Genomic DNA, 24,931 nt, shown 5'->3' on the forward strand with positions numbered 1-24,931 from the left:
AATGAAAAAAAAATTGACAAGTAAACATGCATATGAAAAACATAATTACATCATAAAATGTTCTTTACACATGGGCTTAAACAAGGTAAGGGAGGGCGCAGAGCGGATCAGTGGGAAGTTCATTCCACAAACGTGGAAAGGACTGAAACAAAAACAGAGTTGAAAAAGGCATTGGTATGAGAACTCAAATACTGTGGAGACACCCGAAAAACTCCTTAACCTTAGAAGGCTTGAAAAATTGGCAAAAGGAAGAAGAAGGACCAATTATTCCAAAGCACAAGATCAACCTGAACAAATCAAATTAATCATAAGTCGCATGTTTTATCCAAATTCATCTAATTTAGACTCATATGAAAGATCAGAAGGACACCTCTTCCTATAAGCTCATATACATCAAAACTTAGAAATCTTTCTCTGACTCTTAGGCCTAGGCCTATCTAACTTATAATATCAAGCAGGCCAGTCTGACAAGGATTCCAAATAAAAGCACAGTATACCGGTAAGTAAGACGAGGGAGTATCAATGCTTTAAATAGATGCAGCACTGAAGTGCATATGGCGAGAAGTTCTGATGACAAAACCAGTTAGGCGAGAAACCTTTTTACAGATTTTATCAACATGTGAAGCTATGTGAAGAGAACGATATAACAACACCAAGCAGTTTATACTCATCAACAACCTTAATTGCATGGAATACCACTTAACTTGTATGTAAAAAGACTGTAAGCCCAAGACCTCGAAAAATGAACAACAGCACACTTAGAAGCATTCAGGGGGAGTTTGTTCTCAGTGAATTGTGTCAAGAGCTTTCTGCAGAGCAACTTGATCCTCAAAAGTTCATGATAGAGCGTACAAGTGTATGGTCATCAGCAAATTGAAATAAGGGAGAGGACAGGTTCAATGAGGTTGTCTTTAATGTCATTTACAAATAACAGAAACAAGATGGGCCCCAAAACAGAACCTTGAGGAACACCCGATGTGACTGAGGCCCAATCAGATTTAGCTCCGCCAAAGATGACCGTACTCTCTGTTTTCTACCAGAAAGAAAACTTTGAATCCAAAAGTTGTATGATCAAAAAACAAAATTGTAAACTTTTGACCCCCCTTCTATAAGGCGTCAAACCTTTCTGCCCCCCCCTTTTAGAGACCTAAAACTTTTTTTTGACCCCAAACCCTGCGGCCTTTTATATATATTAAATATCAGTTTTTTCTAGCAATTTCTATGTCATGTTCCACTTTTGTTCCACTCATGTTCATACTCAAAATGAAACGGCAACACTTTAATGGTTTGCTTTCATAATACGCCGCTGACTTACGTTGCATATCGCGTTGCTTGTCATCAAATACATTTATTAAAAGCGCTGGTCTAAAATTAAGCGCATAGTTGGAGTATAAAGCTAAGAGGAAAAGTAAAATATAGCCTGGTAGAAGTATTTTATTTTGCAACAATTATTAGAAAATCATAACCAATCTACTTTTTTTATATGTTAATAAGTTTTATGTACAGTTTAAAGTTAAATTTGTGATAATATATGTTTAATTTTTATTCTAAAATATAATTTATTAACAGTTTATTTGTAGTCAACAAATCGATCCCTTCCTCAGTTACACGTTAAAATTCAATAAATAATTTCTTCACACGTAGGTTAGCGAAAATGGCGTCGCACAGGGCAGTAGAATGTGTCTGTTTTCTTCCATTGATTACCGTGTTTTTAACACTTTCTCTTGCTCAGGAGGCTCAGAAAACTCCAGGCGATTATTTGAAAAGGGAACACTCCTTGATCCGACCCTACACAGGTAACGAAATCCACGAGGTCGCTCATTAGTTGCCTCGAATTTGCTGCACCGCCGCAAACCGAACAAACACTCACTCTCAGACATTCACATTGACTGTCAACATGTCAATGACTCATGATTGTCATGCAATGCATTTATTGTATGTCATTGCATTGTGATTGTCAGTACCACGGTGTCAGTCACCAAATTTATGTGACTGTCATTGCACTTCTGCACCCAGTTTGACAACACACAGACGAAAGTAAATACAATTAACACATCACTGACATCCGGTCACTGACTGTGTGTGATCGGGGGGGTGATCGCACCAAAAATTCAAATTATGTAAAATAAGATTGAGTGCCTCTCAAGTCTCATGATCATCATTCATGTCTCTTGCTTGTTCTAAATTATATACAGATGCTGGTATGGTCTGGGGGATTGGTGATCAAATCTAGTACAAGGAACTTATACGATGTCCTCATTCACAAACTGATACTAACTGTCCATCGTATAAGGTTATTGCCGTGAATGTGGTGAAGGAATATTACACAGTCAAGAATAGGCTCCGTCATTTTTGTGTTATGATCCCTCCCAGTCTCCCAAAACATCAAAAGCGTTGCACATTTACTTACTTAAGACTGTCCTTTTTCATATAACGCAGACAAAGTAGGGCCAAGCTACCTAGAAATGGTCAAATTTTGGCAAGAAATATCTCTGTGTAATCCTATGTAAGTCCCATATCACATCGTTATCGGCGATCGTGATTTTTTTGTTGCGAGTTATGCATGATTATTGATTATGTGTATTACACTGCTCCATAGACAATGTGTTGTAATTTCGTGAACGAAATTCAAATTTCACGATATCTTTGCTAAACAAATTAATCTGCAAGAAATTTTTTGTACCGTACAAAAAATACACATTATGTAGCCAGAGGTTTCCAGTGATATAATAATCTCAACTTTTTTGAGAAAAGTGGGGATGATGCTGTGGATCACGAAATGCCCTTTTAAGTGTGAAAATTGATGTGAAAAGGTGCTGAATTACTTTCTTTAAATGTGTGTAGACCGTAGGGCCATATTTTCTGTAATGCGCAGAGAGTTTTGGGCTTTTTAATAAGATATGCAGCACTAACAAAACTGCTCCATTGTCTTGACACCAGGTACTTAATTTCGATCGGCAGGCTGGGCATGCTCTGAATTGAAATTTGCATAGCTAATAACCTTCGCCCACATGCAGAATGGCGCACACAATACGTTTTGCCATTGAATTATCGTTCACAACAACCATTTGATCCATGCATATCGATCGTGCTTAATCACTTCCTGGCAGTGCTTGATAGCTGAATTTGGCACCGAAAGTACATGTAAAATACCGAATTGCACTAAAAACATACCTGATTGCTGAAAAAACCTACTTAAATGATAGGAAGCAATCAAAAATCGATACAAAACAGTGATGAAAAAATTGCTGTAGCTTGGGTAATATTTGTCCAAATTCGCCGGGGTAAAAACTATCTCAATCAAAATATATAGTGCTGGGCTCACATGTACAAGATATGCCTACATTTTTTTTGTAAGAGTAAGAAAACGCTTCTAGAATCGAGTGCAGACTTTTGCAATTCGAATTTGGTCCAAAATTACCAAACTCTCTCTGGGAAAAGTCGCCTAGTTCAGGGAAAAAGCCCCATGACAAGCCAACAAAATTTGTGGTGCAGGAGAATGACCCTCTTCCTTTAATATATTGCATCCATCCTGCGGAACTTTGGTAGTTTGGCAACCCTTTGATGGGATTTTGTACCCCGTGTTTTCCCCAGGCCAAAACAATATAATGTTGGGTTAAGTGCAGATTGGCAATGAACAAAAAGCAATTTTATAAATATGTGAAAACATTGCTATCCGAGCCCTTAAAGAAAATACTTTACATGAAGAAAACTTGCAAATAAAACAAGCAAGACAGTGTAGCTGGTGTCAAGCCAATCATTATACATGTAGCCTACAACTTATTTCCTTTTAACTTTACGGTATAGGCCTAATGTTTACATACTGTTATGCTAATCCAGACCCTGACTTGTTGTAAGTAAATGCTTATTATCCCTGCTAACTTTGACAAAATATATTTAGAAAATACAAGAACAAAATAATACTACATTCAACCAAATTTAAACCAGAAATGGTCGCTTTCTGAGCCTTTACTTCCGAGAAAATACTTTTGGACCCTGCAGAATCTAACAAAATCCAACAAATTTGACACTTTGGAACACTGCAGAATCTAACAAAATCTAACACATTGTTTTCCCCTTTAAACAACCTGCTAAATCCAACAGGATCCAACACATGTTGGATTTTGTTAGATATACATGTAGAATGTCTGCTACCACAACTATGTGTGTTGGATCTTGTTAGATTTAGCATGGCAGCATTCTCAGAAATCTGATGGATTTTGTTAGAATTAGCAGTGTGTATGTAAAATAAATATTGTTGGATTGTGTTGGATACAGCAGTCTATTAGAAAGAACCATGGTACTTTCTTGTAAGTTATAACTTGAATATCCAACACAATCCATGTGCTGGAATGTGTTGGATTCAGCAGTGTGCTGTTAACTATTTTGTTGGATTCTGTTAGATACAGAAGTGCAGTCTAAAAGTTTGCTTGGGGTGTTAGGGTTCATTTCGATCGGCAGTCTGGGCATGCTCTGAATTGAAATTTGCATAGCTAATAACCTTCGCCCACATGCAGAATGGCGCACACAATACGTTTTGCCATTGAATTATCGTTCACAACAACCATTTGATCCATGCATATCGATCGTGCTTAATCACTTCCTGGCAGTGTTTGATAGCTGAATTTGGCACCGAAAGTACATGTAAAATACCGAATTGCACTAAAAACATACCCGATTGCTGAAAAAACCTACTATAGGAAGCAATCAAAAATCGATACAAAACAGTGATGAAAAAAATTCCTGTAACTTTGGTAATATTTGTCCAAATTCGCCGGGGTAAAAACTATCTCAATCAAAATATATAGTGCTGGGCTCACATGTACAAGATATGCCTACATTTTTTTTGTAAGAGTAAGACGACACCAGAAGGGTATCATCATTGGTTTGCAATGGGAAGTCAATGTTTGCCAATCGGGATATTGATTGATTCGCCCAGCGCTCATATTTTCCCGAAACATCAAATGATCAATTACGTCATAATGCGTGGCGCTGTTTGTTACAGCTTGCCTTATTTGGATAGTGAGTGACCTTATTTGGATTGGATACCGGTACAATCAGATAATTTATGATAATTCAATACCGGTACACAGTTTTGTATGTGTGCAGAAGGTAGCTGCTTCACATTAGAAAATTCGAATTATTCATCCGCATCATGATCGTAGCAAGGGATCCTTGGGCCATTTCTTTCAGAATTATTACCAAGTGTTTTCTAAGAAAGATTAGGCTATGTATAGCACTGGTGGAAAATGCGATCATGCTAAATTAAGTTTTTTGGGTGCAATTGACCTTTTCAGTAAATCCCATAATTCCTTGCGGTTAGTAAATGTTGTAATTTATAATATATATTAATTTGAAGTTAATAAATCGAAGTTCCAAAATTTTGTCAATAGGTGTATTATTATTGGCACCGAGTATTATTAATACTAATAATACATCAGAATGGCACAGGTGGTTATTTGTTGTCATTTCCGAGAATTGTCAATTCTGTTGAATTCTAAATGGTCCCAACTTTAATCTCCAAAGATGTTTCCAATGAAATGCTTTGGAATGGTGTGCATTCCAATAAAGTTCTGAGAATGTTCAATACGGTACTGAATCTAACAATTGGATTTCACAAGGTAAGCGCTGAAAAGCAGCATTTTAAAAAAATGTGTCAATAACAACAACAAGGCATCTGGACTTTAAGCTATGTACTTAGATTCTGATGCTTAGCTGTATGAGTACCATACGAAAGAAAGCAAGTGTGGGTTTATTGACGTACATTGGTGAGGATGAAATTGGAAGTTGATATCAAATCTGAGAAGTAGAGTGAATCAGAGTTAGCATTACCTTGTTTTTCAAATTTAGGGGTTAATTTTTTTTTTCTGGGGGAATGAGGGTCCATCGGATTCTAAAACCCCACTGCTTCCAAAACAATAGGGCTCCCAAAGGATATTTAACTTGGGTCAAAAAAAAAAAGTCTTACTTACATTCATTTTATTCATGTTAAATTACAAAATAAACCCATCTTGCTTGCATCAATTGCCCTTTTTATAAAATTCTTAGATATTAGAATTACCACCTGGTCTGAGACTGCTGGTCTACCCCAGTTTGTCTCTAAAGTACAAAGTACATTTTAATTGTTGTTATTTTTTGTTAGAAAAGTAATTACAAAATTAGATAATGTTGCCTTTGTCACCATATTTTGAAACAGCACGGGAATAATAAGGGCTATATAAAGTTGCTTATGTTTAAACAGATACTTGATGGTGTTATTATCTGCGCCGTTTGTTTCTGGCTGATTTTTTCCTAGGAGCAGGTGCTAGTCTACCTATGTGGGACATTATAGGCAACACGATGATCACCAATAGTTATATTAGATTAACACCAGATAAACAGAGTCGTAGTGGCTCAATATGGAACAAAGTGGTAAGTGGTGGAGGGGTGTAGAAACTTTGGTAAGTACAATGGTGGAATGGTAATTTCATCAACTGAGCCTCTCAACTATACCAAAAGGTTAACTTTTTGGAATCAGGAGATTAGAATGTCTAGAGCGCCATTTTGTAAAATTCAAAAGAAAAAAGTCAGCCAGTTGACCAGAGACTCTCGAGGTGCATTTGAAGAGATTGCTATTTGGGAATTTTCCTGGCTTAGTATTAAAGGAAAGTCCTTTGTTCTTTTTCCAGGCACATGCATGCAGTCGAGTGTTGATAGTAGGCACATGCCTAGAGAAAATGAATTCAGGATTTAAATGCTAACACACTCAACACACACTAACAATCTTGCATGGTTCCATTACAGTACTTTAACACCTTTAAAGAAATCTAGATAGCGAATGTGCATCTGATGCTCAAACAGCCACATTACATGTATGTGATCAAACATCTGAGACTGATCATGACATTTAACACTTAAGGTGGCTGTATCGGCTACGGTGTCATGCTCAGAACTCCTTGAAAATGATATAGGATGTGTGTATTGATGAGAAAACCTTACTTGCCAAGTTTTAATTTTTTTTTTTTTTTTTTTCCAACAAAGCGTTTTTGAGTTACTTAATTTTTGTCATCTCAAAATCCCATTGAATTCCTACAGGGAAGGGCTTTTGGCACTTTGCCAATTTCTCAAAATAGCAACATTTTTGAAAACAAAGATTTTATTAAAACTGATTTTTCTCTCCTTTATAGCAGTTGTATATTTAAGTTTTAAGTTTCATTTTGCTGCCAATATATCACAGAATAATACAAACCAAGTTTATTTTCTAACTTAGTGTTACCTAAGTATATATTTAACAGGAATGTTGGTACTTTTTTATGATTTTTTGATTTTTTCTAGAAACACTAAATTACCTAAATTCTAGGATTTTTTTAGCCAACATGGAAAGGTGCTATGGTTACCAAATTTTCAGGGATGGTAAATAAGATTAATATCTAAATTCTCTCGTCAGTTTTTTCCAATTAAGTGTTTCTATTTTAAGCTACACTGTTTTGAACATTCCCTAAAATTAAAAATGGAAAAAATAATTTTTTTCAAAAAGTAAACACTTTATTCACAAAAACTGACGAGAGAATTTAGATATTAAGCTTATTTACTATCCCTGAAAGTTTGGTAACCATAGCTCCTTCCTAAGTGGGCAAAAAAAATCAAAAACTGTCAAAATTAAGGGAATTTTCTAAAAATAAAGAAAAAACATAAGAATTGTTACAATTCTTATAAGACAATTAAAATAGGTGGGGAAAATACTTTTCTTTGTTATGTTAAAGATTTAAATGAATAGACCTGATTGATCAGACACAGGAGCTATTTTTCTGCAAGGGTGTTGTATCCGAGGCAGCTACCTTAATGATGGCCTCTTTTGACAGGGGCCACCTCAGCTTGTAATGAAAATAAACTTACTAACTCAATATAAAATCTGGTTTGTTTGATAAAGATTGCATATAGAGATACATGAATGTTTCATGATGACTGATAATTTTGCATGATTCCTTCTATTAAAGTACATGCTTGCTTGCATTATTCATTTTCTATTTCCAATTTCTAACAATTAAGGCATTTTTACACATGAAAGTAAAACATCTTGTGAACTAATACTAAGTGAACCAAGTGCTTCAAGTTCAAAACTCTGTAGACACAACAAAATCTGTTTGACAGCACACATTTAAGAATCAGAGCTATGTTGATGCTGTTCAGATAAGAACTCTGATAAGGGCTTGGATATCTCTAAATTCCTATGCACTTTCACATATGATAGAAATAGTACTAACACATTCATGCAATGAATTGGCCTCATGAAAATGTATAGATTTTCTGCTTTCTGCTAACAAAACTAAGTTTACTAACCCACTTGAACTTTGCAATTTGCATGTGGCATGCACACACACACACACACCCCTGTGGCATGCACACACACAATCTTTTCTCTCTCACTTTTTCTTTCCCCAGTGGGAAATACAAGTGATTTAACAATATAATATAGCTATGAAAGCTTACCTACCACATTATGAGATGCAATATTAATATACTGTGGCAAAGCACACTTATATAACTTTTTGGCAAAAAGTGCATAAATCACATTATGTCTTGTCAACATCTTACATTCTACCAATGAAACTTGACAGAATAATATTTCAACAATTAGTAAGTTTTTAGCGGGTTCGCCGATGGACAAGTTAGAACTGTCAAGCTTCCATCAGGAGTACATGTAGCTCTTACTTCTTCAGGACAAAGTTCCTAAGAATGAGACATGTAGGTCGCAACCTGGCCTGCTGATGGCTCTGAAAAGTGCCATTCACTAAAGACTGTCCTTTGTCAACAGAGAACAAGCAGACCTCGCTATCTGCAAATTATGTAAAAGGTTTGGTGGCTCTGAAAAGAGCAGTTCACTGAAGAGCTGTCCTGAAGAAGTCAGAGCTACTCTTGACAAAATCATGACAGTTCTAAACTTGTCCGACGGGCGAACCCGACAAAAAATTACTAATTGTTATGAACTCCGCCATGAAAGCCTATCCCACAATAACATGCTTTACCTTTACCTCCACCAAATTTCACACAGTATTGTTAAAAAAGTTCATTAATAGATGAATTGATAACAAAAAGTTTTAATCACTAGCCTCAGCATCAACAGAACACATTAGAAAGCTTTTACTTTATTTATTTATTAGACTATATACACTGGTGATTGCACAATATCATAAGAACAGTTAAATATAAAAATAGCAAAATTCATTCGGAAAAGAATACAATAATATACATATATCTAAAATGGGTAAAAAATACAAATTGATACCAGTGCAGAGAATGGGACGAACAGGTGTGTATCACCTCTAAGACCATCCCACCTCGAGACCAAAAATAAGCCTCCCTCACCCTCCCCCCTCTACATGTAAGTAGACATGCACATAGTGCAGTTACATGAAGAAAACCATGTAAATGAAGGTAGTACCTTTGGTCATGAAGGTAGTAGAGAGATAGATGTAGCTTCATGCTTTGATAGCCCTTTGAAACATACAGATATTTAAAACATGAACAGTATCTCATTTTATTGAGTAAATTTACCCAGCAATCAATCCTAAATCACAACTGGGCAAATTGTACACACTACCTTCATGCTTAGTAAGATCTAGGAATTGACTGATTATGGAAAGTACATGCAGTTTAAGGACAGATGACTGAAAAATGCAGATATTGGGTCATTTTCAGGATTCCATCCATTCCTAGTTCTTTTATTAGGTGTACTATGAACAATTCAAATTTATTCAAATCTGTATATATCAGGGCTGGAAAAATATTTTATTTCCCATGAAGATTGAAGATATGTCAAATTTTAAGATGACATTGTCCATGATTTGTAATATATTTCTTACATTGGGAAGCCAAATTTCCTTCCAAATCCTAAAATTGACCTGGAATACGCTTCCTAGATTCCACACTTTTCCAGATGCGCTGCATTTTAAGGTAAGGTATTTCAGCAAGGCTTTCTCCAAGTTTTCTAATTTTAACAAGTGTATTTTGTTGTTCTTCAGCCACTTAGAGTACCCAACTGGGAGATGCATTGTCATTTTAAAGTCCATGGACAAGGCAAATCATTATATGGAGACGGCTTTGCATTATGGTATACCAAGGATCGTATGAGGGCTGGTAGGTATCTATATACATGTTATAATCGTGTTTGTTGTTCCGATGTTCTCATTGTAATTTACATGAATGATATATTGTAGACTACAAACATGTATGTGTTGTTGACCTACCATAATTATAATTCATATTGAATAATTCATAAGTGAATATTTGGGGAGTTCAACTTAACTTTTCAGGGCACTTCAAGTTCATTATGTGTGGTGGGAGGTGCATGCCAGGGTGGGTCTGTGTGTGTGTGGGGGGGGTGCATCCTTGTGTTGTGGGGTGTGTTTGTAAAATCAGCAAGCGAGGACACACTCATAAGAAATATGTGTTATGCACATAAGAAATGTGCGTGTAACTTAGGACAGTGTTTCTAGATTGAGAAAAAAAGCAGTGAAAATTGCATTACAAACAATGACCACAGTTGGAGGGGTAGACGGTCAGTCTCCTCTTGAGATAGTGAAAACCTGAATAGTCACTATTCGATGAATAAAAATAAACCTATTTGTCAGTTGGATATTGAAAACTCTGGTTGTATCGTTGTCCACGTTTGCCAATGTTTATGTATGGGTGTGCATGGATATGATACATGTATACGAGGGGGTATCAAAAGTTTTAGAAATTGCCCAGAAGTGAAAGAGCTTTATCAATGAAATTTTGTCAGTGCAATCACTGGTCCTTATGTACACTATGGTGCAAAAATGGTCTCATAAGTATGTTTACATTTTTTACAGGAGCTAGATGTCACTACCTGCCTATGTAACCGCATAACCAGCAAAATGGAGAAAATTGAGGCATGCATCATGATTAAGTTCCATTTTAAGGGTTACAGTGCCCAGAAAATCTGTGATGAAATAAAAATTCCTTTTCCAAAAAGCGACAGTGACATATCACAATCACCACCGAAGATAACTTTCATTTCATCATCAATTTTCTAGGCACTGCAACCCTTCAAAGGCAGGATCTTAATAATGCTGCTTGCCTCAATTTTCTCAATCTTGCAGTTTATGCGCAGTAACTGGGGCAGCAGGTTATTGGCATCTAGTGCCACCTGTAGAAAAAGTAAACAAAGCTATGAGACCATTTTGAACCATAATGTACATAAGGACCCGTGATTGCACTGACAAAATTTCATTGATATAGCTCTTTCACTTCTGGGCGATTTCTAAAACTTTGATACCCCTCAGATATGTTCAGTCATGTAGGATGTGTGTCCAATCCATTCATCTGTAGCTGTAGTCAAAAATTTAACTTATCTATAACTTTGTGATTGTAGGGGATGTATTTGGCAATCAGGATTACCACACAGGACTGGGCATATATTTTGATACATACAGCAACCACAACGGCCCACATAATGTAAGTACATACATGTCAACTTGAATAGAATCTGGGTTAGAATCCTGTCTTCATTATCTAGAGCAAGCATTTCCTGTTAATAGATGTGTGAAAGTAGAAGTGAATGATATCTTCATTATCTCTATGAGGGAAGTACAAGTAGATTATTTTGTTTAATGCCCATGGGTAGAAGTTACTGCTGGTATAATGTGACCATCCACCATGAACTAGAGGGCCTATGCAGAGATATGGCTAAAAAACCCAAAAAAATCAATATGAAACAAAGGAATTTCACGAGGAATAAGTTAACACATGTGATACATCATTTTAAAGCTGATTTTTTACTTTATAACTAATTCAAAATCTAATAATGGAAGATTTCAACTTTACACCTGGTTCGTCGTAAACTGTCACATAATTATAAGGCTACATTAATATAAAAACAATTGTCTCAAAGTGCTAGCAAATCATACATTTTGTAGTTGTGATTATTTTGCGGAGCATATTAGTAGTGAATCAAATATTATTTAATTTGGAAATTAAAGCAAATAATAACCTGCATTCCACATTAGATTTTAAACATCAGAAGCTTTTGAGACAAACCTTTTTATTAATGTGGCCTAAAAGTAAGATAGGGTACTGGTTGCTAAAACTGATTGACACAGTCAGGAGTGTGTGGTATATTTATATATTTAGAATATATTACCTCGGAACCGTAAATTTTAATTGTATTCCTCAGTTTAGTGTAGATTTGACTATGTTGTTCTTTGCCTCATTTTCTTTTCAGCATGCCCACCCATATATTTCAGCTCAAATAAATAATGGTACACTACATTATGATCACGATAGAGACGGTACACATACAGAATTGGCTGGTTGTCCTGCACAGTTCAGAAATAAGCAATATGAAACACAAATAGCCATTAGATATTATAAACAACGTTTAACTGTAAGTATGCTTGACTTGAACTAAGTTTATAGACCACTTGACATCATTGTTTGTCAACAAAGGCGAGGGACTGGTCTATTGATATGCTTGAACGAACCGCTACACTGTTCAATGCCTTTCTTGTACTATGTGAAATGTGGTGGGCGATTTAAAATACACATGCCCTACACTGCAGGGCAAAGAACAATGGATATTGCCATAATTTGTGCGCATACTGCCGGGCAATGACGTCACATGTCAAGTGGTCTATAGCAAAGTCATTGATGACATGATTAAATTTGATTTAAAAAAGTATGGACATTGTTTTACAATGTTTTGGAGTAAGAAGTATGCCTAAATTGCCCATTTAAGTAGGGTTTATTCAACATTTTATAGCTCATGAGAATTACTGGTTTCCTATTCCAATAAGATCTTTTTGCTTATATGCTCATGCTACATGTTCAATTAACTCTCACCACTAGCATGAATCATTACCACACAACTGGTGTAAGTATTAATGAAATAATACCGGCACACCTGATGAATTCCCATTATAGTCCAATATATTGCAGCTGCTGTCATTAATATTATTAGAGCTTCAGAAATGTAAGTTATTGTCCCTGCCTGCCCCAAATGAAGTTTGGAAAGGGAGCTCTGATGCATGTATTGGTGTGTCTGTTACAAATATGTTAAATTTTTTTATGAACCACGAAAGCCACTTCAAGGGGTCTTCAGGGCTTTGGTTCCCCTAATTTATATAAATATATTTTGGGTATTTTTGTACTTTTTTATAAGGTCCCTTAGTCCAGCATTGTTGTTCGAGAACTGCCCTTCAGGTTACGATAACACTTGATATGTGTTGATATGCAAGAGGCTAACCGGGAGCTATTTCATGGTAACCACTGGGCATATGGAGCATAGAGCTTTCTTATCTTATCCCCTTGTTGTTGTTGTTGTTTAAAGTTGGCAAAGTTTAAAGTGAAATATCAGCATCATTTAATCCCTAGGTTTTCAAAGACATATATATGTATTATACAAACCAAGTAGCTTTAATCTTTGTTTACAATGTTTTGTACGTTGCAAGTTTTGTTTTAAAACAGGGAAATTTGCAAATTATCTTCCATGTTTTTAAAATTGCAGATAATGACAGATGTAGATGGTAAAAGTGAATGGAAACCATGTCTTGATGTAGACGGAGTCAGGTTGCCAACAGGCTATTTCTTTGGAGCATCAGCAGCAACGGGCGAATTAGCAGGTATGACCAGGGCTGTGACACTCGTATTGAATCCCTGTATAAGAAAGTGAAGTCACTTCTCTGCACTTTAATTGACCCATTGGCAGTTTGAATGATGGTTGTTAGGGAGTTTTGTACCGTAGTAACGTTTAGCCTAAAATTTACGTATATGAGCATGGCAACAACATGCGTACTACTTCAATAGTGAAGCAGACTTATTCCATAATTTTGGTACCTTAAAATTTTTCCAAGATGGCGGACATCGACTGCCAAATATTCGGACCCTTTCAGGCAAAAATACAGCTTATTTTGACAAAGTCGACATAGGGGCATCGGTTTGAATATATTCCTAGCATATTGAGCTAACTCCTCAGCTACTTGGTTTTTCACAATATAATAGTAATGGAAAGAAACGACCAAATGTTCGCCGTTTTTCATCATTTTTTTTTTTAAACGACGGCCGTGACAACATAAACATGCATCACCTCTTCCACAAGTCAGTCTCTTACACAGCACATTCCACCATGTGCATGATCACGCATTGAGTGTGTGACTGACTTCATTTGCGCAAATGTGTGGCTTATCCTATTATAGTGTATTATTACTGGAGAATCCTTGGTATGACACACACGTTCAATATGTCCAGTGTGACTTTTATCACTCAGATAAAACACCTCCTGGTACTGTTTTTGAAAGCAGAGGGTAATTGTGACCAGAGGACCATTTCACTAAACTTTTAACCCTTCGCAAGTTATGTATATCCATTTACGAGACGTAACTTTATGTAGGGCTCTTGTAGTAAATCCCTATTACTTACGAAGTGTATCGATCATAAGTCGTTATAGTGAAATGGATTTTACATTATGTTGTAAGTTACGATTAATTTTGAGACATTTAAAGTTTCATAAAGTTTAGTGAAGTGGACCCCTTGGGTGTGGTTCACTCAAACTTTTTTACCCATTATAGCAGAAGTAACCCATCATATTGTGAGTATTCTGTACTCATTCTAACTTAACTATGTTTTGCTTATTACTTGCAATGTGTACCAATCGTATATCCCTTAGTGAAAGTTACGATACATCATAACTTACTTGGATTTTGAGATTTACTATACATCATAAAGTTACGTGAAATTCCATTCTAGGTCCCACAAAGCCAGGAACAGAATATATATTTCAAAGATATATACCATTTGTTGGATTGACCGTTTTTTTCTTTTTAATTGTTTTAATGCCCATATTGCTTTAAAAAAATGCCTATATGCACATAATGTATTTTATCCTTACCCTATATATGTGAGCAATACATCACTGCTTGCACTAAATGATAAAATGAAAACAAGACTCACAAGTGAGTCGGGCATATTTTGGTTTGGTTCTGTATATTCAAAATATATTATTTCGCAGACGTGGGTCACAAATAAATGTGTGATTTTGTGAAATTGTAGTGTTACTGTGTAAATAAGATTCATTATTTCAAAATTCATAATTTCGCAGACGTGGGTCACAAATGAATGTGTGATTTTGTGAAATTGTAATGTTACTGTGTAAATAAGATTTAATAATTATAGGTTAATTTAATATTATTTGTTTTGAGAGAAATTAAACAAAATGCGTACTGATGTTGATGCGTCTGATGCACAAGCCCCAAAATAAAACGTGTTTATTTACCTATTTCATGCACAAGAAGAAAACAGGTGATTTTGGCTGTTTTGTAATAAAATTATCACTAATAATGTTGGAAAATAGAACCAAATATAAAGGCATCAACCCGCGAATTTTTCTCGCTATCTATGAAAGGAATACCATTATCATGTTTGTGTTTATTTTATCTTCAGTAATAATTAATGTAATTCTCTCTGCTTTCACCTACCCTTCAAATTTCTCTTCACAGATAATCATGACATTGTGTCAGTAAAAGTTTATGAGTTAGAAGTACCAGACTTAGATGAGAGTATGGATTATGCCAATATAGAACCTTCAGCTGATTTATTTTCTCCACCTAGAGGTAAGAAATTGTTTGCTTGAAATTGACATTATGATATCTAGATCAATATTAACAACACAGATGAGTACAATGATATGATACTTTTGCATATTGTCTGCCAATTGGAAGTACTTGCGGGAGTGCCTGCGCGGCCCCCGCTAGCTGAGTAAATGAGAGCGAAAACGGGATGAATCACTGAACATAGTAAATACTATGGCGAGTTATACCATTGTTCCTTTTGTTCTTCTCACCCCCCCACACACCAAATAAGCATGATAAATTAAGACCACAGAATTAAAGCCCAATATTTCTTTCTTCTTTTCTTTTCTTTTTTTCCTTTCTTTTCTTTTCTTTCTTTCTTCATTATTTTAGCTTCCTTCCTTCCTCCTGTACCCTTACGATTTTGATCGTCTTCGTAATCCCTTAATCCCATCCCATCCTGTACCCTAAACCATAACCCTGTACCAGTAACCAATCCATACCTTATTTTTTTCTTTATCCCATCTATATGTACCTCTTTTGTCCTCCATTTCTTGTATTTGTTTCTTGCTTTCTTTCCGTATATTCCGTTCACTGGCCTCTGGTACGCAAATCGGCCTATTGGCTCCCCTGTGTGTGTCCTATCACATGCATGCGTGCGGAATCGCTTGTGTAGATACGCGCGTGGCGTACGCCAAAGACACATTTGTTTGGATTTGCCTAGTAACTTTCTGCCATGAAAATAATGATTAAGTGTACGTGGAAGTCTATTAAGAGAGTGGATTTTGGCTCATCTTTCACACGCAAGGAAGAACAGTCTGCTGGCAATAAAATGATGGGTCTAACTCATTTTTGTAAAAAAAATGGAGGTGGGCCCTCTTCTTCCACTCAGGTATTCAATTGTTTGCACTTCACACAAAAAGTGTACCCCCTCACTCTAATGGCAGTTTGATTTGGTTCAGTGAAATACAGTCTCTGACAGAACTCTTAGATAAGATGTGTGTATCTATATTTTGTTTATGGTAATTAACAGTTTAATGTTATTGAAGTAGTTCATTCATATATGCAAATAATTGCTTATTGTTTGTTTTTTCAATTATCTTTTCAGATCATGTAGATGATCCTAAGGGTGCTTTCAAAAATGCCACACTGACTTGGAAAAGGATGTTTCTACTAATATTTTGTATTATTATCGGTGTCATTCTATGTATTGTTGTTGGGGTTGTCGTTTTTCAAAAAAGACAAGAACAACAACGGAAAAGATTTTATTAAGATATAGAAACAACATTTTTTTACACTATTAGGTATAGAAACACTAGGTATTTCTTAAATATAGCAAATCATTTAGATAGATTGTTGTTGTTTGAAACAAAACTACAAATCTTACTTTTGTTTTTTACTCTACTACCCTGATTTCTGTTTGAAAAACAAAAGCCAAATCTTGCTTCCTTATAAAGAGGAATGTTGGAAAATGGGTAAAGAAATGGCTTGAGTTATTAGGGGCTTCTTTGACAAATCATTCCATGTTTAGAGTTGTGTTATAATAACCTAACCGAAAGAGCAATACAACTTTTTTGTTTTAAGCCTAATTAAAGAAGAAGCAAAGCTGTAGTAATAGTATGCAATGCTTTTTTTTTTTTTTTTTTTTTTTTTTATAGTTTCAGATTAATTTTGATACTCATATACGTGCAAATCAAGAAGTAGCTCACCTTATCATAACATGGGTTGCTGTAAAAGTAAATGAGCCTTATGATTAGTTGAGTGTTTACCAAAGAAATGAGCATAAAGAGTCTGGAGTCTGCCTTGCGCCTGACAAACTGCAAGTTAAAAGGCATGCTTGTTTGCGATCTGTTTAATGCACGCTAAGCAATACATGCTTGACCATTTGTAATACTCAAGCTTAAAGATACCAAGTATCCTTCAGTTTCAAGATTTTCCCAATAAATGGCAGGGTTCACTCTTTTAGTCCCATGCTTGACAATCCAGTTTGACAGAATTACCATGACGTTATGCACAGGGCAATTCTGAGTCTGGACTCTTGAGGGCTAATTTCTTGAGCTTTTACCCAAACACTGCACTAGTGCATAAAATTATACTGTAAGGTTACAGATTAAAAATGGCCTTCATGTAAGCAATCAATGCTTAGCTTAATGCTAAACTAAACCTTACTCAATCTGTATGAAGGCAGAACCCAAAAGATCAGAGTGAAAGTTGTTGACAATCAGCTAATATTTGGTCAGGGTATGATCAACATAATTATATGACAATAATAATATAGTATATGTAGGTTGAAAAAGCAGGGAATCTTTAGGAGGAATTTGTTTTCCCAAGTATGGAACCACATGTGTTGCTATTCGCTGGCGTAGTGCACGTTAGAATATGACCGTTGCCAGGTCAACTGGCTCACGTTTTCATTGTTACGAACCACTGATCAAAAGGATCACAACATAAAGCCTATGACAAATCATAATCCGGAACAGGTATATGAGCCCAGGTTTGGGCCAGTAATCAATGACTACTAATAGGGATGACCATCATAATTTCATGTTGCCCCTTTTGCTACAAAAAATTATTTTCTGGAAAGAACTCATCAACAGAAGTATTTTGGTGGTTAAATTGTCAAAATCGGTCAAAAACTTTTCGAATTATGAATTTTCAAAGTTTCCCATTCTGACCGGTCATTGGAACGAAATAAATTGACAAAGTCTAAATATAGCAATGTGAGCAAAATTGGTATAAGCATATATTTACCTTTTTATATTTCTTTATTTTAATATATATGCAAACATGAAACAAGCATATTGTGAAAGTATCAAAGGGTTTCTTATGAAATGGCACTTTACTAGTCAATAGCATTAAGTATTTCTTCAAACCGAGGCACTGAAATCATGCTTTTAGAAAACATTTGCCAAAAATCATCCATAATGGCCAAAGTGGCACAAAATCAAAAGTCCAGTGTGAACTTTTTTTCCACAACAATATACACTACACATAAGAAAAATACTAATGTACTACAAGGGATTTTCAACATATGAATCCAAACAATCAAGTACCAACATGCACAGCTTTATCCTGATATCACTTCTGGGGTTTTAACAAAATGTTTAACCTCTATTGTGATTGGCAGCAGCATAAGGTATCTCTTTGATAGCTGATAATGCCCAGCCATTCAGCAAGTGGCTAATAACAGACCTTGATAGGCTTGAATGAATACTGTCATGTGCTACAAAACCATCACATCCAGGGCCTGGTCACACCATATGCTACAGAGAGCACAGTACTTTAACAATGGAGTGAAAGACTCATTATTGATTAGGCGCGTATTTTAAAAGTACAGCTCCTGTGCGTGTATAGCAGCAAATCAGTGCAGATGGTATAAATATAAGAAAATGTTTAGGGTTGAGATCAGGTGAATAATACAACAAATGAGCATGAAACTTCACATTTATGTTCAGAAAGGTGTCTATTTAACATGATTCGAAAGGTGTTTGGAAATTCCAAAGGGAAGCTGGTGATTTAATTTTTAACTCGAGATCTACTTGTCCGTATTTTTTTCCTTTTTACAGAGGGTATGATAGAGGTAATAACAACAACTCTGCCAAATTACAGCTCAGTAGGTCAAGGTGTTCACCTGATCTTTTTCATCTGAATATTTTGTGCCATTCTGAGCAGTGCTGCACTGGGCCACTGGCAATTAAGCGCACTGTGGCGATTGACCAATTTTGACTCGCACTTACAGAAAAACCAAATAAGTTATGATGCTGTAATTTGCAGGATAGTTACAAAACATAATTGGCATTAACATCTCCAATTTTTACAGAAAAATTATGAAAAATAAAAGAATGAGCTCAATTTAGAAATGTCTGTGCAAGCAGTGCACAGTTGAGCTCCCTGCATGTCTATGGGAGTGTTCTAATCAAGTTGATGGTTCATTGGTCACCCCTACTACTAATGTGCACTACAACATCGAATTTTGGGCACTTTAGCTTGGAAATGAGTATCATTTTCCAGGCCTTTATTTGTTATGATCCTTGTGTAATTGTCACATGTGTAAGATGTATCCCAATCAGTGTTTTTTATTATTATGGCAACTTGGTCATGACCCCAGGAGGGTGTCTTGGTATTTTGCTGGGGCACCCAATTATAATGATAATGTATAGAGCTCAAAATACAAGAACCTCTAAGCACTTCCCAAGATTGTGATCAAGATTAGGTGCAATTTTGGGAATCTCCTCTAGTCCTGCCACATACCAAGGGATGTGTAGAAGGCATTTTTTTTTGCTAGAGTAAAATGATCCATGTGTAAACAGGATATCCAGGAATGTAAGTGTCTAGGATGGATTAATCCTGAATTCTGGATTTTTGTATGTTTTATTCCCTGTACAAAGTTATAGGAAAATTCAGATTTTCAGGATTTTTCCAGTGTTTCAAGATATTCTATGGACACATACTATATTACATCTTTGATATTGCTGGGATGTCATGATCTGTTGATCACATCATGCAATAGAAGAGACCTGCTATGAAATGTTATCTAAGGCTGAAAATCTTTACTTTCAGACCCCTGTAATTAAACAAACATGGGTACTAAGCAAAATGGCGACATCCCTCTCTGCTTTCAGGGTGTCGGATGGACTAATGGAGAATATTTTGCTTGGCATCTTTTGTTACCTTATGTGTCTTGATACGACACACAAGGTAACGTATATGATTGTTATTTGTAAGCAAAATGTACTTAAGATAAAAGAATTAATACTTTTGTAATAATTTGCCCTTGATGTTATAATTGTTGATATCAGTCTATAATTTGGTAACACCTGTTTTTGCAGATTCAACCCATCGTGGGACATTTTTCAAACAAATTCAGGCTACCGGGCGATCATGCATATCACAATGAGGTACAAATGATTGACCGGCAGCCTGGATTTGTTGGAAAAATGTGTCACGATGGGTTGAATCTGCTATCATTTTTGAATTATAAGTTGGGATATGTGTGTGTAGTTAAAATGTGGAGATCATTATTAGTCCCTCCCTGTTTTTAGTTTGATTTGTAATTTTATTTTGTTTCCTGTTTCTGTGCAAAAGTCCAAGACTTCCACTTCAAATTACTGTTAAACAACTTATTTGTGCAGGCATCAGTTTGTAAAATTAACTCCCTGCTATATATACACAGCTCTTTATTATATTTTATGGTGGAAATTTATAAAAACATTGTAGCCCATAAGTTGTGACAATAGTGTTTTACAGTACTGGGATTACAAATGTTGAGGTAGTTGAGGCATTACCATACAGCTCTTATGTGTCTGTTGTATTATAGTACATCATTTTTATTTTCTTCTATAAATGTGTTTTATTTTTGGTTATTGGTGTTTGTTCATAAGTGAGTTATGCAAAAAAGTACGCTGTTAGAATTCTGCGATAAACTCTGCATTCAACTGACTCACAGCAGACTGCAGAATAGCTATATCAGCAGTGAAAAGTAATAGTGATACGGTGTATCCTTCGTGTAAGAGAATACCAAACAAATCCCAACTCTAATCCTAACCCTTACCCTAATCCTACCCTAACCCTTCCCTAACCATAAACCCCATCCCTAACCCTAACTCTAATCCTATTAGTATTTCGTGCTCTCTTACACTAAGGATAAACCAATAATACCATGTGGACCTTACAAGCACATAGCAAATCAATAGAATCAGTGGGCTGTTTTCCTGCTAAATGTCCTTACCAAATTGCCCAACCAATACATTTGTGTTTTCTGTGTATAATGACATGGAAAGGCTGAATGGACATTACCAAAGGTATGTTTGAAACTATCCAAAATCATTTAAAAGCTTCTAGGCAGCAATATGTTGGCCAGTGGCTGGTATTTGATAAGTGTATACAAGGATGTGGTTTCCTTTTGTGACTGTAAATGACACCAAAATGAATTCAAACGTGTGATCAATTTGAGCTGCACACTGTACATAAGGCAGAAACATGGATAGATGCCATCATTGTGATGCAGGCCCTATTCTCCCATTCCTTCTTGCATTCCTCTATCATGAAATATTTATCAAAAGGAGCTGGTATAGTGGATTCTTGCTCTACTAGTAGACACTTGCTGATGTTCTTGGTTCCCTAAGTATTTAATGGTACTGAAAGGGTCCTGGGCAGGTATGCAGAATACCTGACTGATAGGCTAATGCTGGTTTCATACTTTCCTGCAGCTTGCCACTCTGATGACGATTTTTGCTTTACTGTGCAGTCTCACCAGAAACACTAGCTGTGACCAGCGACAAGCGGATATGTTGATTACTCCGCTACTTTGCCCAAAGCGGCAGATTACTAGGAAATGAACTCAAGTCAACTCGGTAATGGCGCCGCTCAGCGACAGAAAGTATGAAACCAGTATGAGGAGTGTCACTATCTAAACAGTCCTAACATAATGTTGTGCTCACATTTCTGCACTAACTCTAAGGAAAAGAGTGATATAATAATTGAATTGAAAACCAATTGAGTGTATTTGTCAATTTATTTTGGAAACAATGCGGTACTTTTTTGATATGTTCACACAGCTCTCAGCGCAACTGTTATAAATGTGAAACTTTTTATGAATAGTTCAGGGTTTGAGTTTTGATAATACCAGGCGTGCTACAAATCGCACTCTATGAAATGTTAAGGTGAGCTGTCAGGTGTGCTATAAATTGCACTTGTGAAGAAGCTAAGGCTCTGGCATATTTGTAAGGAAGCTATAAATCGTACTCAGGTAGGCGATTTAAAGTGTGCCCTGCGCATGTGTTACACTTGCATGCCTTAAACATCAAAGCCTGATAGCTGATATATACTACTCAAAATATTTAAAGGATCAGAAACTTGTAATCTTGATTTTCACCCTTTCTTGTCCTCACGGTGCTGACAAAGTGATCCTTGGTGTAAAGGGACTTCAGTACTCAGTAGAGTAGAGCAAGTCTTTTGTTTCCTGAACATTCAATGAAATGACTCATCTGATTTGCAATGTTACTGCTGTTTTTGAAAAATGAGTCTGTTCCTTCAATTTCTTTGAGTAGTGTTCATGTAGTTGTGATAGACTTATGTTTGTTGTATTTTTTGTTTGTTATCTGTCCCAGTATGATTATCACGTCCATGATATTTGTAACATGTGTAAGACAATCAAATTTGATGAGCATTCTTAAAATAACAAAAAGAAGAAACAGGAAAATAAACCTAGTTCATAAAACATTGTATGTGTTTGCATGTTGTAGTTACAAACCAATTGTGCAGTCCATTCGTACAATTGGTATCAATTAATTTTGCAGAGTATATAATGAGATTCCTTCCCATGGTATGCTCCTGGAGCACAACCTCTTCATATGGCAGCTATTTATTGTTACTATCTTTTATTTCAGACCATCTTTGACTTTCAATCCCTCTTGTCTCTGAGAAATATAATAATAAATTGCAAAATCCAATGGGAACTGATACAAGTTCATCGCCTACTCCAGTACACCACACATTCCCAGTCGGCAGAAGGTTGTTCTTTTGTAATACTAAAACAATATATTTCTGGAATAAAATGCACACATATTAAATTAATACTGCTGTGAGAGCACATTGTGCTTCAAGAGCACATGTTGAAGGAATCTAAAATAATCTTGATATTTGCCGTTGTAGGGAAAACGTCATACCTTAAGTAATGCTTCAATCTTAGTTTGTGTACCTGTAAGCAACCAATTGACTTTGTGTTGTGATCATTGTGGTTGTGGTTCCGAACACAGATAACGTGAATCAGTTGACCTGGCAACAACCAAATTTGATGTCGCACTATGACGGCAAATAGGATTTTAAGTGGAAATATGGATTTGTGTGTAAAAACTGTGTATCTTCCTTGTATAAGAGTTTGTCACCCTAAACATCAAAATTAAAAGTTTATTCCATAATAAGAAACAAAATTTTAATATGACGGGTTTGAATGAATATGTGATAGATCCGATCTAGTCAGTTGGTAGTTTTATCAATGAATCCACTTATCCCTGGAATATTAATGTGAATACTGAAACCCCTTTCAGCATATTTGCTTGTGAAATCATTTTAAGTTTTTCATTTTTTTTTTAATTACGAATTTCTACCTTTGGCCTGATTGGATCAGGGAATGTTACATTATTCATTAAACATACTGCATTTGTAGATGTAATTTTCAAACTGAATCATCATTATGGTTAGAACTTATCTTGGAATGGAAAGTTGTATAAACTAGTGCTTGTTGACTTAACAGTAATACTATTTAAATGTCCATTGGGCTGTTTACTTTTTGGCATCTTATTTAGAGATAAGCAATTTGGGGAGAATTATTTTTATATGGGAATGTAATTTTGGTTTTCTCTCTCTGTCTCATCAATTACTTATTGGGATACTTGGTTGTTGTATAAATGATGTATGAAAAGGAAATGGTTGATAAAGATGCCTGCTAGTATAATTATCTGTTTCTGCTACAATGAAACCTCATTCATGTTGTCCTGGATAGGATGTGGACTTGCAGGAGCATGTATTGGTTTTGATGTAATGTGTTAGTACCCAGTGTCAGAGAAGATATATTATTCTATTGATTTAACAAAAAAATTAAAATGTTATTACCTATTTTAAGACATCCAAGGAAATAGACCCTATGCAATAAAACAACCAGAATGGTATAACAATTGAAATGGCAGCCACATTGTTGGATAGAGGGACAGGTCTCTAGTTCGATTCCACAACTATTCATACATATCATTTGTTTTATTGTTTTATCATGCAAATTGCCATGTGGAGGCTTCCTAGTGGACATAATTTTATTTAAATGAGGATAAGGGACGTAATATTGCATATGGTCTATTAATGAGGTGACACAGCAGCAGAAACAGATGATATTATATTATACTCGCATTTGAAAGGTAAAGGTCAACAGAGAAGTTCAGATTATGTGCTGGGGTTTAGTTTATGAATTCAATCATCCTCGGGATGAAGATATGTTTTTGAGATAGCACTGATTTAAAAAGAGAAATGTGTATGTGATGTAAGAAAATTGCACCCGAATGGTTGTTTTGTTGAAATGTGTGGAGAGTAATGCACATTAAATGCAAACAGTTGTCAATATTTGAGAAGATTTTGTATGTACATGTAGATAAGCCTTGATACTTACTGAGTTAGGAAGGCACTCATTAAATATGAGTCAATTTATTCTGTCAAAATTGAATGGGTGGTTAAAAGACAATATCATCGAAGAAAAAAAACAAAGAAACACTAGTATTCCCAAAGATTTTCTTTTCAACATACCATATTGTTCCAAGTCAAATTCTTGGATGCTGCATATCTTCAAAGAAGGCTCTTATATCTGTCCTGAGCCCCATTTC

The 24,931-nt window shown here is 35.7% G+C and overlaps 1 protein-coding gene across 2 annotated transcripts; it reads left to right on the forward strand.

Moving 5' to 3' along the window:
• Positions 1-1,619: 1,619 nt before the first annotated feature.
• On the forward strand, positions 1,620-16,903 carry LOC140151401 (vesicular integral-membrane protein VIP36-like). Of its 2 annotated transcripts, none has more exons than XM_072173732.1 (8): positions 1,620-1,796; positions 6,296-6,411; positions 10,002-10,116; positions 11,375-11,457; positions 12,224-12,385; positions 13,505-13,619; positions 15,492-15,605; positions 16,672-16,903. In XM_072173732.1, exons 1-8 carry the CDS (start codon positions 1,655-1,657, stop codon positions 16,833-16,835), a joined length of 1,011 nt encoding a protein of 336 aa, XP_072029833.1. In that variant the 5' UTR covers positions 1,620-1,654; the 3' UTR covers positions 16,836-16,903. The 2 variants fall into 2 exon arrangements, with proteins under 2 accessions (XP_072029833.1, XP_072029842.1); XM_072173741.1 differs by having other exon boundaries at positions 6,302-6,411.
• The last annotated feature ends 8,028 nt before the right edge of the window (positions 16,904-24,931 follow it).

Source organism: Amphiura filiformis, chromosome 1 (assembly GCF_039555335.1).
Source record: "Amphiura filiformis chromosome 1, Afil_fr2py, whole genome shotgun sequence".
Taxonomy (NCBI): Eukaryota; Metazoa; Echinodermata; class Ophiuroidea; order Amphilepidida; family Amphiuridae; genus Amphiura; species Amphiura filiformis.

What these genes read in the sequence shown, in the direction of transcription:
- LOC140151401 (XM_072173732.1), top strand. Translation starts at nt 1,655, where the DNA reads ATGGCGTCGCACAGGGCAGTAGAATGTGTCTGTTTTCTTCCATTGATT. An exon ending in CAAGGATCGTATGAGGGCTG is followed by an intron (nt 10,117 to 11,374) that starts GTAGGTATCTAT and finishes TTGTGATTGTAG; the next exon opens with GGGATGTATTTGGCAATCAG. An exon ending in AGCAACGGGCGAATTAGCAG is followed by an intron (nt 13,620 to 15,491) that starts GTATGACCAGGG and finishes TTCTCTTCACAG; the next exon opens with ATAATCATGACATTGTGTCA.